Source organism: Puccinia triticina, chromosome 6A (genome assembly GCF_026914185.1).
Source record: "Puccinia triticina chromosome 6A, complete sequence".
Classification (NCBI taxonomy): Eukaryota; Fungi; Basidiomycota; class Pucciniomycetes; order Pucciniales; family Pucciniaceae; genus Puccinia; species Puccinia triticina.
The window spans coordinates 1,095,578-1,107,964 of NC_070563.1; the positions used below are offsets into that span (position 1 = coordinate 1,095,578).

The following is a 12,387-nucleotide window of genomic DNA, read 5'->3' on the forward strand; positions in this document are numbered from 1 at the left end:
GGAGATGCTTCTCATTGTGTTCAAGGAGTATTGAATGTGGAACCACCAAAGCTTGGCCTGTTGATATCAGTTGTTTTTGTCATAATGCGTTTTTGGATGAACCATTATGATGTCCAAAGCCTTGTTCGGCTTCCCCCCTTCTTCAAAAGTCCATCTGCCTTCCACCATCTAAGAAATACCGCGCAAACCGACGGCGTGCTATTGGCAGAGAAGGGGGAGTGCAACAAGAACTTCCCTGCTATATCTGCTCGCATATGCTATGCTAGATTTCCTCTGGACGAACTCCTGACATGGCAGAAATTGAATGGAAACAGACTGCACCCAGGTGCTCAAGAAATACTTCACCTTGAGCAGTTGTGATGCACCTGGAATGAGGGCTTGGAGACAAGCATTAGATATACTACATATTGTGTCAGCCCACCGCAGCCAATCAGCCCAACTTTTGTGGAATGCCAAAACAGCACGAAGAAGATTTAGAGCATCACAAGACCATGCATCCGGCAAAAGTTGGGCTGGGATTTGTTGGCTGAGGTGGGTTCTCAAAGTTAAGAACATATCAGATCGCAGCAATCAACATCTTTTTTGCAGAGAAACATTGGACAGCTTTTGACAGTCCCTGCAAAAACAGTTTTACATTTTCATGGCATACGCCAGTATGTTGTAGCTTTTAGGACCCTAACCACTAACTGACGCTTCCCTTTCTTGAGGACCTAAGTGGTGTTTCCATTCTGCCATGTGAAGAGTTCATCCAGAGGAAATCTAGTTTCTGTTTGGACAAGTGCATGCAAGAGGATTGTACAAATGCAGGTCAGATGTGTGACAACATCCCCAATATGCGGGCAGGGCGAAATTCTAAAATAACAACAACAAGCAAAAAACAAATGATAAGAAGGATAGGATAGTAAAGTAACAGGATTAACCCAGCAACACTGTGTCAGGATGAGTAAGGCGGCGGGAGTCATACATGTCAAACTCTGGTCAGAAACAGTAAAAACAAAAAACAAAAAATGTATAAGACAAAATAAGCAATGATGTGTAAACTCTACAGAAGTCTTTCTTGGTTACAATCTAGCTTATAACAGATCTTGATGTGGAAATAAACAGTTGTCTTATCCATGTCAAGTTACGATTAGTAGAATCTTCCTTCATTAAATAGTTTCACTTTCATTATAAATAGCGACGAATCAGGCTTGATTTTATCTTTTCCCTAAGAGACTTATTTTGTTATTTTTATGTAATCTTCACAAAAATCTCGAAAAACCAAATATCATCTAGTTTCAGCCGAAAAGCCATAAATTTGGTGGCGAGTTCTTTACAATACAGAAGTGAAGCAGGCGATGGGGATGAGGTGATTTTGAGTGTGTGGGTTAGGTGGTTTTCAATGTGTTTGCTACCTCCTCGTGTAAGTTGATAGCTCGAGAGGTAGTTTCGATCAGCTGAGGGAGAGACTACGCAAAAGAAAAACAAGCTGCATGTTAGGGATGTTAAGAAGCTAAGGAATGTAGGCCTCGACTCACTTGAATCAGTTCGCATATTGTTTGGTTAGCCCCGGTGAAATTTGCTTGGGTTTCTTGAATGTTGGGTGGCTCAGCTGGACGACGGGGGGGGGGGGGGGGGAGAAAGTCAGACGGAGGGTTGAGGCGAGATAGAAGATGATGTTATTGTTACTTACCATTCAGGATGTCCCACCTCTGGCGAGGGTCAGTGGTCAGTTGTTCGGCTCGGTTAGCTTCAAGCTGGTTGATTTCTTCGGTTTGGGAATGCAAGTGTTCGGAGGATTGTTGGGCAGCGGTCTCGAGGCGTTGGATGATGTGTCCTGGAAGGTCTTTCCGCTTGCGGGTGTTCTCGACTGCAGCGTCGTAGAGGGCGTACTGCTGTCGGATCACTCGTTCGTTCAAGGCCGTATCGCATGGCCTCGTCAATGTGGGTTTGATGGGCTCCTTGTTGTTTCGACTGCTACTCGGCTGGCTATGATGGCTGGTCTGCTGCTCCCCGGAGCCATCCCCATTGACCGGTCGAGATGAGTCAGCAAATTCTGGTGGGGGTGTGAGAGGACGGCTGTCGACGAGCAAGTTGTCTCTGATAAATTCAAGCGTATATTTGATGAAGACCTGGATGGATGGCAAACAAGCTAGATGGTCAGAACAGACTATTGCTCAAGACAAGGGGAGAACGAACATACATCCATGAGGATGGATTCGAGCGTTAGAAAGTCTGGGCTGCCGATTTCGATGTTGTTTTCCTGACATGAGCTGATGAGATACGAGCGGAGTTGGGAGCGAAGTTGGCCGACGAAGCGGTTGTAGTCTGCCCGAGATCCGAACTTGATCAGACAGTCACTTCCTCCGGGCATCATGCTTTCGTTTGTCGACATTTTCGTTCTGCGGTGTTTGGTGTTTCGTGTTTCGTGTTGGGTGGTGAGCTCTTGTGAGCCAGGGCGGGGAGTTTGGGAATGTGCGCCAGCTCTCCCGTCCCGGTCTCCGCTGGGCCACTTTGTCGGTGCTCGGTGCTCGGTGCCCGGTGCTCGGCTGGCTGTGGCGGCCTGAGCTCACGCGCCCGACGGGTGGTCCGGCCAGCCTGACCAATCAGAGTGCTCGGTCGCGTCTGGCGGGGAACTGCCGGGAGCGTGGCATGAGTTGGACGCGCTCGAACTGCCCTGTCACAGACGCTGGCCTGAGGATGTCCCTCGGGTATATAAACCCTTCATGACCTCCCCCATCTGCCTCTCCCACCATCTCACACTTCGACGCTCACCAACCATCCTACCACACCAACACCCAATCTAACTCACCCCACCCAACCAAACACAACCACCTCACAACAATGTCTGGAGGCAAAGGAGGCAAAGCCGGTGGCGAGAAAGTCGCAAGCCAGTCCCGTTCATCCAAGGCCGGTCTTCAATTCCCTGTTGGTCGTATCCATCGACTGCTCCGAAAGGGCAACTACGCTCAGCGAATTGGAGCTGGTGCTCCTGGTCAGTTCTCATCCCTTCCATAAAACTCCACATCGCCTGATGGCGCTGACACACCCCCTCTCTTATCCAGTCTACCTCGCCGCTGTGCTCGAATATCTGGCTGCCGAAATCCTCGAATTGGCTGGAAACGCTGCCCGTGACAACAAGAAGTCTCGAATCATTCCCCGTCATCTCCAACTGGCCATCCGAGTATGCTATCTCTTTCTTCCATCCTCGTATCACTTCGTTCGGGACGATCGCTAACTGCTGCCTCCCTATTCCCTCCGATCAGAACGATGAAGAGCTGAACAAGCTCCTTGGCCACTGTGTGATCTCACAGGGTGGTGTCATTCCTCAAAGTACGTACCAACTGCATCCCATTCACCACATACGACGACGAGTCCTGATTCGACTTCCTCGTTGCCTCCCCCGCAGTCCACTCCGAGCTGCTCCCAGCCAAGTCAAAAGACAAAGCTTCCAAGGTCTCCCAGGAAGTCTGATTGTTATCATTTTGTTTCGACTCTCTTATTTCAATGTTACTCTTCTGTACTGTTCCCAACCACTTGATAATCACAAAACTTCCGATCATTTATCGTGACGAGATTTGCAATGTTTGAGAAATGTAATCCATACGAACACATCTTGATATTGACTTTTACGCTGCCTCCATCCGAAAAATTTCAATCAAGTAGCTCCAACGGATGGTGTTGCTTTGGATCATCTAGATGTCCATCGGAGAATCTTGATTGAGAGTGCCTGATGGCTGATATTCTTTGGTGTTTCTGTTGGGCACTCCAAAGCAATAGCGTCCAAGGGACATTTATGGGTACCCATTGGGCACTCTGGCTGGAGGTCTCTAATCTAACTTAACACAAGTCCCCCACATTGGAGGGCCCTGGTACAGCCTGGGCTGGCGCGAAGCGCGACCTCCGAAGGAGGCGAACTTGACACAAGGTCCCAGCCTCCTGCGGGCCGTGCAGCATTTGGCTGGTCGCGAAGCGACCCCTCCCGGAGGGAGGGACTTGCATACTAAAACACCTTTCTGGCATGAGCGTTTTCCGAGGTTTGGCTGGGAGCGCCATTGTTTGCATCACCCCACCTTCAATACTCAACGTATCATTTCTAGGTTTCAGTACATCATACATGTGCATGTTCTTGATTTTTCAATATTTTTTTTAATGCAAAATCACAATTACTTCTAGCATTTTTTTTTTGAAGTTCAAGATTTCGAACTTCAATTCTTGTCCCCCATATGACAAGGGCCGAGCACAGTCACACTACAAGGATAAATATGCGTAAGAGCAATCGAGATGATGAAACTACCAAGAAGCTCTAGTTCCTCTTTCGTTAATTATAGCTAGTCATTGATATGACATGATGTTCTTCATTATACTTGATTAACTGGAATGATTAATTATTTCAAATTTCTTGTTATCCATTTTCACAAATGAAGGAATGGAATAACAACAACAACAAAAAAAACAGAAAAATCACAAACATGATAAGCAGTCAGAAAAACAAAACAACAAGAAATGGTGATGAGTAGTACAGAAGCCAGAAGGAAAAGTCTTTAAAATGGCCTCTATATCATGCCACGCTCACGCAAGCTTTGTGTTCTAGTGCATAAGCCTCTCTGGTGAGACTGGGCTGCCGCCCAGACCCACTCACCACGAGTGTTGGCTTAGTTAAGCTCGCAAAGGAGGGACTTGGGACTAATGTCCACATTTTGGCCTGAGGGTTTGAGGCCTTTTGGTGGGGGATTTGTGCCATTCCAATTTTGACCTTGTTCCCAAACAGCCCCACACACGCCCTTTGGACCATGAGAATCCTCTGGTTCTTCCCCATCTTTTGACGCTACACTCATACCTGAGAACCCAACCCTTCTCTTTCCATGCTCCTTCAAACTTTTGGTTTTGAAGGTCATTCTGAGCTGTATGCTGTGAATGTATTGAAAAACAGTACAGTATTCAATTCAATCCCCAGGAACCAAGCTCTGTTTTAGATGCCTTGCCCAATCCAGCTTGTGCAACAGATTTTCACTTTGAGGACAGGAACTGGAAGCCAAGAAGCTTGGCTGTTCCACCCCTTCATAGCTTCACCCGGGTTGGAACGGTTTTTGTTGTGTGAGGGGAAAAAGAAGAAACATGGCTAGAAAGCCACAAACAACCCAAACCCTCAAGCCAAAATTACAACATTAGTCATAAGCCTCTCCTATGGAGAGTCCCTTTGGGACGCGGGTGTCCCCCCCTCTGTTCAAGAAGCTTAGTTAGGCTAGGTTTCCAATGGATGCTGATTTTTTGGACTCAAGGTCTCCAGCAGACACTGGAGGACTGTCAATCTGCAGCCCCCTGCAGAGTCAGATCTGCTGCCAGAAAACCTTAATTTTTGCTGGGAAATGCTGTCCCAGGGCCCCGGGGGGGGGGGGGGGGGGTGCAGATCTGGTTCTGCAGGGTCTGTAGATCTTGACGGGAAGTCCTCCACTTTTGTTCCAAATTATCCATTGGATTGTTTTGATGCCTAACTGATAGCTCCAAGGATGTGACATTTGTCCCCAGGTAATACTTTTTGGGGGGAGCAAAATGTGCACAACATCATGGAGTTTGTTTCTACATATTTTACAATTTTTGGGGGCCTTGGGTACCCCATGAAGTCCTTTTTTGTGACTGACGGTTGTCCACTTGATTGTGTATTCCACATTTTGCACTGTACAGAATCTGAAATTTATAATGTTACAGCTCTGATTGCAGCTCAACCAGGGGAGTTGAGGATGAAAAAATAGTATAAAGATAGGGACAGCTTAACCCATCCCAGGAATGTAAATTAGAGCAAAAAAGGTTCAGATACTCATGTGGGAGATTGGTTTTCCCAAATAGTTTCAAAACAGCCCTGATAAAAAGTAACAATTACATAAAGTAGCTGATTCAGATTTTGAGGGTTGCTTTGCAAAACCACTCTCACACTAAGCATTTGATTGAGGTGCAAAGTGCCTTGAACCTAGCCTAAATAAGAAAATCAAACAGAGGGGGGACCTAGTGGTGGCTAAGTTAGTGAAAGCTTAATTAGGATGCTCAGATCTGGAGCCCTAGCCAGACCCCTGCAACCGCACTAGTTGGAGCTACCTGTTGGCTAAGTGGGTGTAGCTTATCCTTTGCCAGATTAAATGGTAGCCACCATGGGGGACAACCCCTTTGAAATTCACTGGCTAGATTTCCAAAATCACATATTCATCTATGGATGTGCTCTGGTCAAAGATGATTAGATTTCTTCTACACCATGGGGTCATCAACGCACAAGAAGCAGGAGATTTACTCTTATCAAACGTCTTGTTCAACTTCAAGCCAATTGTCAGCGTGCATGTCAACACCTGCGGACTATTGGGAATTCCTTGTCAGTCCAAACAGTGATCAATTGAGAAATCCCTTTTTTTTTGAACAGATTTGAATTTGCAGGCACCACTGAAGAACACTGTTCCAACTAATCAAATCTGTTTCAGCAGCAACACCCACCTTCTCAGAAACCCGGCAACCCAGTACTTCATGAATGAGGATGGATTGACCTTCATCGCAATTGACTTAGTCCTAAATCACAACCACATTAGTTTTGCACCAATCCTTGAAGACAATTACTGGGATATTTGCTCTAAGAATTCTTATATTTTGTCTAAGAATGGTGTCTGTGTGACACTGAAACCAACATGGCGGTGATTGGTCACCGGGCAAATCAAGATGGCATATTCATCCTGATTGTACAAGTACCACATAGCCGGGTCTCTGAGGAGGTGGCTGTTGCTACTTGCACATCCATGTGAAGCTGCTCTCCTAAAAGAAGGAATGGTATACCTGGAGACCTGTGTGGGTTTATGCGCCCCAACATTGATCATAGAAAATATGATTGAAACAGTTTCATCTCTGAGCCCTGAGAAGTTTTTTTTTGATACACTGGTAGGTGTACTGTTCTCAAACAGCTTGTGGACATCGAGCATGCTTGATGTATGGGCCCAATAGCCCTCATGGCTGACCTGTGGCACCTCCTAACATATTCGAGCTCATTGGATTAAAACTGTTATCATCTGAGGATAAAAAATTCAACAACAGATTCTAACCTCCACAAATAATATGCTATCTCAAGTTCAACTCACACTGGCAGCGTTTACTTCTAGATATTTTAATGTCTGTTCGGGGAGGATTTATTCTAGCTATTATACCTTGCATTCCTTTGGAAAATTTTCAACATCCATATCTCTAGGATTGGTATTTTCGCAGATGCTGCGGTACGAGTTGACTCCAGCTTCATAAGCCTTGAGGATGTCATTTGTTTGGAAACATTTGGATTAATTGAGCGTGAATTTCAGTCAAGCGAGGGGCATTTAATGAGACTCTAGTCACCTTTATTGAGACGATGAGACACAAACTCTGTAGATTCCGTAGAGAACTCTCCTACGCCCGGGATTGTCCCGGGAAGAGGAGTATGGTTCGTGCTGCGGCGAGTCACGGAGATGCCTGTGACATCTATGTCACAACACCCCCCCTCTCGCCGCAGACGCTAACATACGTACAAGCCTACGAGAAAGAAGAAAGGAAAGAAAAAAAAATTGGAGAAGACAAAAGATCTAGAGAAAGGAAGGAAGAAAGAATAACAAAAGCTGAACACCAAACATCATTCATCGCATAGAACTAGGCCGCGCAATTTTGTGAAAAGTTCCGGACCTAAGCTTTTCGTGAATATATCTGCTATTTGATCTTTTGTACTTACCCAGTGCAAAACTGTTTTCTTTTGAAATAGAGCTTCGTTAGTTATGTAAAAATCTCTTTCAGAATGTCTTGTCCTTTTGTTAGAAGCATCATCAGCAGACACCTTTATCGCAGACTGGTTGTCACAATGTAGATGTCCAAGAAAATCTACGCGAAGGACATCGCGTAATAAATGTCTTACCCAAAGTGTCTGCCGCGTAGCCACGCCAAGAGCCATGTATTCCGCATGGCAGGTTGACGAGGCAACGGCTGCCTGTCTTCTGGCGACCCACAGAACCGGACAATTCAAAAAGGAAATATACACACCATAGGCCGAGCGTCCAAATTCTCCCCCCCAGGATGCGTCGCAAAAGGTCTTGAGGGGTCGATCGTCGGTCGTCGGGAATAGACACAGCTCCTTTTCCGCTGTCCCGGCAACGTACCCTATAAGATGTTTCAAACCTTTCCAGTGAGCCGTGCCAGGTTTGGCCGCAAAACGCGCCAGGTAATTAACAGCAAAACAAATGTCCGGTCTCGTCCCAACGGCGAGATAGCTGAGCGTCCCAATAACGGAAAGATATTTTCCAGATTGAGACGGATCGCCATTGGGGTCAGTCACACCATTGTAACCCGGCGGAAGAGGTGTCTTGAAGATTGATACACCATCCCATTCCGAGTCTAGAAGACCTTTCACCAGGTTCTTCTGACAGAGCGTGAAACCTCGACCGTCTCGCTTGACATTGAGACCAACGATTGAATTGAGTTTATCACTCCATTTTATCTTAAGAATTGCGCTCAGATCCTGTTCTAGCTTCTTTAGAAGCTCCACACTAGAGGCGGTTACTACACCATCATCTACATGAAGCCAGATCACTCCATGTAGAGTTGGATGCCGCAAGATATATAAAGAATTATCATATTGAGAAGGCACATATCCGAGGTTGTCCAGGGTTTGTTTCAGGTGAAGCCACCAGCAACGCGCGGCTTGGCGCGTACCATAGAGCGCCTTTTTAAGCAAAAGGGCATGCCCAGGGGGGACCACCATCCCTTTCGGCGGCTCAATCCAAACTTCCTTGTCGATGGGAGAGTTCAAATACGCTGCAACAAAATCAAAACTGTGCACCGGCCAGTTGTAGGCTGCTGCTACCGTCAGTAACAAACGCAGCGCTACAAAAGTGGCCGTAGGTGCAAAGGTTTCCAGGAAATCAGTCCCAGCAACTTGAGTGAAACCCTTCGCTACAAAACGCGCTTTGAAACGCACCCCTGACCCATCTACATCAGGTTTTACTGCAAAAACCCACCGGCCATTTAACACTTTTTTGTCACTCGGCCGCAAACCCAGAATCCAGACCTTCATCTGTTCTAGGTTGCTGAGTTCTACAGCAATGGCTTTAGACCAGGCGTCCTTTTCTGGCGATTTCATAGCTTGCTTGAAAGTCCCTGGTACGGAGATAGAGTAAAATTGGCATAACTCTATTATCTTGTCCACAATAAGCTCCTGGTCGTGGAATTCAATTTCCCTGGAGAAATCACCGAACTCAATCAAGTTCATGACGTAGTCTAAAGATCTCTTCTTTGCCGCTTCTTTCGCAGGTTCTGAGGACACTTCCCCAGTTACGGGAACATCCAAGAAATGGGTCTTGTCATCATCAACAAAACGTGCCATAGCTGACGCGAGAAATTTCTTTTCATCAGGTAGCCAAAAAAGCCATCCTTTGCTCGAGTCTAAGTGTCCTATTACCTGACCCTTGTAGGCCCTGGCGTCCAGTTTCTGCCGTTTTTCGGGTGGGATATGGACATAAGCAAAGGATCCAAAAGCTCTGAACCTGTCGAAATGCGGCTTGGTACCAAATAGTGCTTCAAACGGAGTGATTTTGCCACTCGCATTATTGGGAATGCAATTGAGGATATGGCTTGCCCACAAGAACGCGTAATTCCAGAAATTCTGAGGGAGACAGCTGTCGGATAGAACCGTCCTTGCCATGGCCTGTATAGTTCGATTGAAACGCTCAATCATACCGTTTTGGTAGTGATGGTACGGGAGCGCTCTTTCAGTGTTTATTCCTTTACTGAGAAGAAATTCCTCCAATGCCTTGTTGGCGAATTCGCCCCCATTGTCACTGCGGAGGATCTTTACAGACAGATTCGTCGCATTCTCAAGCCGCTTGATGGTGTCGATGATAGCGTTGTTTGCCTCCGATTTGGCTTTAAGCACCTTGACGAAATTGTAGCCTGTAGCCACATCCCGCATGGTGAGGATATAGTTCCCTCCATCTACCGCAGGGACTTGAAACGGTCCTACTAGATCAGCGGCCCATATCTCCATCTTGTTCGCAGTTCGATTGCCTTTGCCCAGAGGGTTCAGCTTAGTGGACTTGTTGATCATACACGTTGGGCAGTGAATTGCACCCGGCGGAAGCTCTTCGGGTAGGCCTAAACCCACTTTCTCTTTGATTAGTCTCCGAATCACTCGTAGTCCAGCATGACCAAACATGCAATGGTACAGTAAAAGCCGCTTTTCATTGTTTGTGAGGGAGGGCAACTCTTGGGTCTTCTCCATCATTGTTGGTACCGGCTCTTTGAAGAGGTTGGTCCCGCTGTTCTTTGCCTTAAAGATAATCCTTCCGCAGGTACAGCTGTTGTCTTCATAAGAGATCAAGCAGATTTATTTCCGCACGTAGGAAAACGGACGTTGACAGCAGGGATATTTGAAGAGACATGAAAATTGGAAACGTCGGAGATGTTTGATTGAGAGAAAGAAGAAATAGAAGAAACAGGAGAAAAGGAAGAGGATTGAGGAACAGGAGAAGATAAAGTGTTGAGAAGAGGAGGTAAAGTGGAAACAGAGACAGAAGAGGAAGATAAGAAGATAGAGACATCATCCCCTGCCCCTTCACAATGCCGATCATCCTTCACCATGTGGTGTGGTAAATACCAACGGTTGCGCTTCGCTTCCCATACGCAGCTGAAAGCAAATTGGCAGTTTGCCAAAAAAATATCAAACTGCTCTTTGTCATTGTCATAGAACACAAAGGCATTAGCTTTCCGCAGTGCAGCCATTGAGATCAGTGTAGATCTGGCATCCTCACAGTAGAGTACACCACGAAGTACGATCAATCGACCGGATGGCTTGAGGAAATGGAGGCTTCCCACACCAGTGATGAAGGATCGGTTGCTGGCGGTAGCTACCGACAGGGGCAAGGGCTTAGAGAGTTGTTTGAAATCATGAAGAAGCTGGCGCATCCCAGTGAAGTGGTGAGATGCTCCAGTATTGAAAATGGCAGGATTACTTACAACATCGTCCCCAAGCGCCATATTCTTGAAATCCAGCTGATCGAGATCATCTGGAATCTCACCAATTTCCATGAGTTGCGCAGACGCCCCCCCCCCAGCTGAAGTCATTGCATTTGAAGTCGAGGTCATTGACGCTTGCTGTTGATTGGTGTTCGCAGTGTACCGGGGTCGATAGTAGTCGGCTAGTCGTTTCGCTTGAACTTGAAGGTTGGACATGGGGGGGGTCTGGAGTGCGCCGAAGGTCAAGCTGAGGGACTGGCGGGTTGGGTGTACAGAGAACCGACGAAAGTCGCCTGGGTTCTGGTTGCTGGTTGTGGGAAAGGCGACACACCCGGACCGCGAAGACGTTTGTTGATTTGATTCGACTTCACCCGCTGCGGACATTCTCGTAGATAATGATCCGCCGCCCCGCATTGCCAACATCGATGCGCCGTTGCCGCATAAAAATCTAGCGCATCCGGCCAGTTGTCTTCCGGAACATCAGCTAGGAAAGCTTTGAAGTCGAAATCATTGCCATCAGTCGTCGCCATTAGTACCGAAGGTGCCGACGAATTTGCCAAGGTTCCTTCGGTGGCTGTCGAGTCTTCATGTTGTTTTCGGCAGACATCGTAGGTGTTCACCAAAAAATCAAATTTCGGCAAACTTTTGGACTGATCATTCTGCATCGAGTTTTTGATGCGCTGCTCGAAATCCTTCTTGAAAGGTGCCGAGGATTTCAAGACTGCCCGTTGGAAAACGAAACCAAAGAACGCATCCGAGTGGATCCTGACGTTGAGGTTGTTCCATTCGGTGTACAGATTCCTCATTGACGACGTCAAACCTGTACTCTCGCAGTCGTCCACGGAGAAGTTGAGGAACCGGTTGAAAACATTCATCTGTGCCGCACGAGAAACAACCGAGAATCGCTTCTTCAGGAGAGACAACATTTCAAGTGCGGAGTTCACACGTTGAAGATCGGGTACCAAGGAACTATGGACACCCTCAAGGACGACTATTCTGGCGATCTTCTCAAAGGTCATGTTGTCGATTGGTTTGAAGAAGAAGTTGCCATTCAACATATGGGCGGTACCGATTTCGCTAAGTTCGTTCAACCACCTCGCCAGATTGGACCCATTCGCAGCCAGGCGCTTTTCGTCGTTCCATCGGTCATTGATCAGCTTAGCCGTTTGACTAACTAGCTTCGCCTGTTCGAGCTGTAACTTCGCCGCAAGGAAATCTTGCTGGGCCCGCGTGAGATCGTTTGCTGGAGGTATCGGCCCGGTCGGAGGTTGTGTTTGGTGCGGAGCTGGTCCGCTCGAATGATGAGAGCCCGAGCCAGTCGCAGCAGGACCGGTTTGCTGGCGAGTCCCCGATGCTGGTGGTCGGATCGTTTCGTCTCCTGTACGGTTTCCCGTCGAACTCCCAGCAATC

General features: G+C 47.2%; 2 protein-coding genes across 2 annotated transcripts; one reads left to right on the plus strand and one right to left on the minus strand.

The window, feature by feature from the left end:
* Positions 1 to 1,367: 1,367 nt before the first annotated feature.
* On the minus strand, positions 1,368 to 2,374 carry PtA15_6A135 (uncharacterized protein; the record flags this gene model as incomplete). The annotated part of the gene is made up of 4 exons (XM_053169808.1): positions 1,368 to 1,448; positions 1,518 to 1,591; positions 1,673 to 2,111; positions 2,183 to 2,374. The coding sequence occupies 4 exons, from the start codon at positions 2,372 to 2,374 to the stop codon at positions 1,368 to 1,370; spliced, it is 786 nt and encodes a 261-aa protein (XP_053021062.1).
* Positions 2,375 to 2,823: 449 nt separating this feature from the next.
* PtA15_6A136 (uncharacterized protein) lies at positions 2,824 to 3,453 on the plus strand (the record flags this gene model as incomplete). Its single annotated transcript, XM_053169809.1, has 4 exons — positions 2,824 to 2,974; positions 3,045 to 3,163; positions 3,246 to 3,312; positions 3,389 to 3,453. 4 exons carry the CDS (start codon positions 2,824 to 2,826, stop codon positions 3,451 to 3,453), a joined length of 402 nt encoding a protein of 133 aa, XP_053021063.1.
* Between the last annotated feature and the right edge of the window lie 8,934 nt (positions 3,454 to 12,387).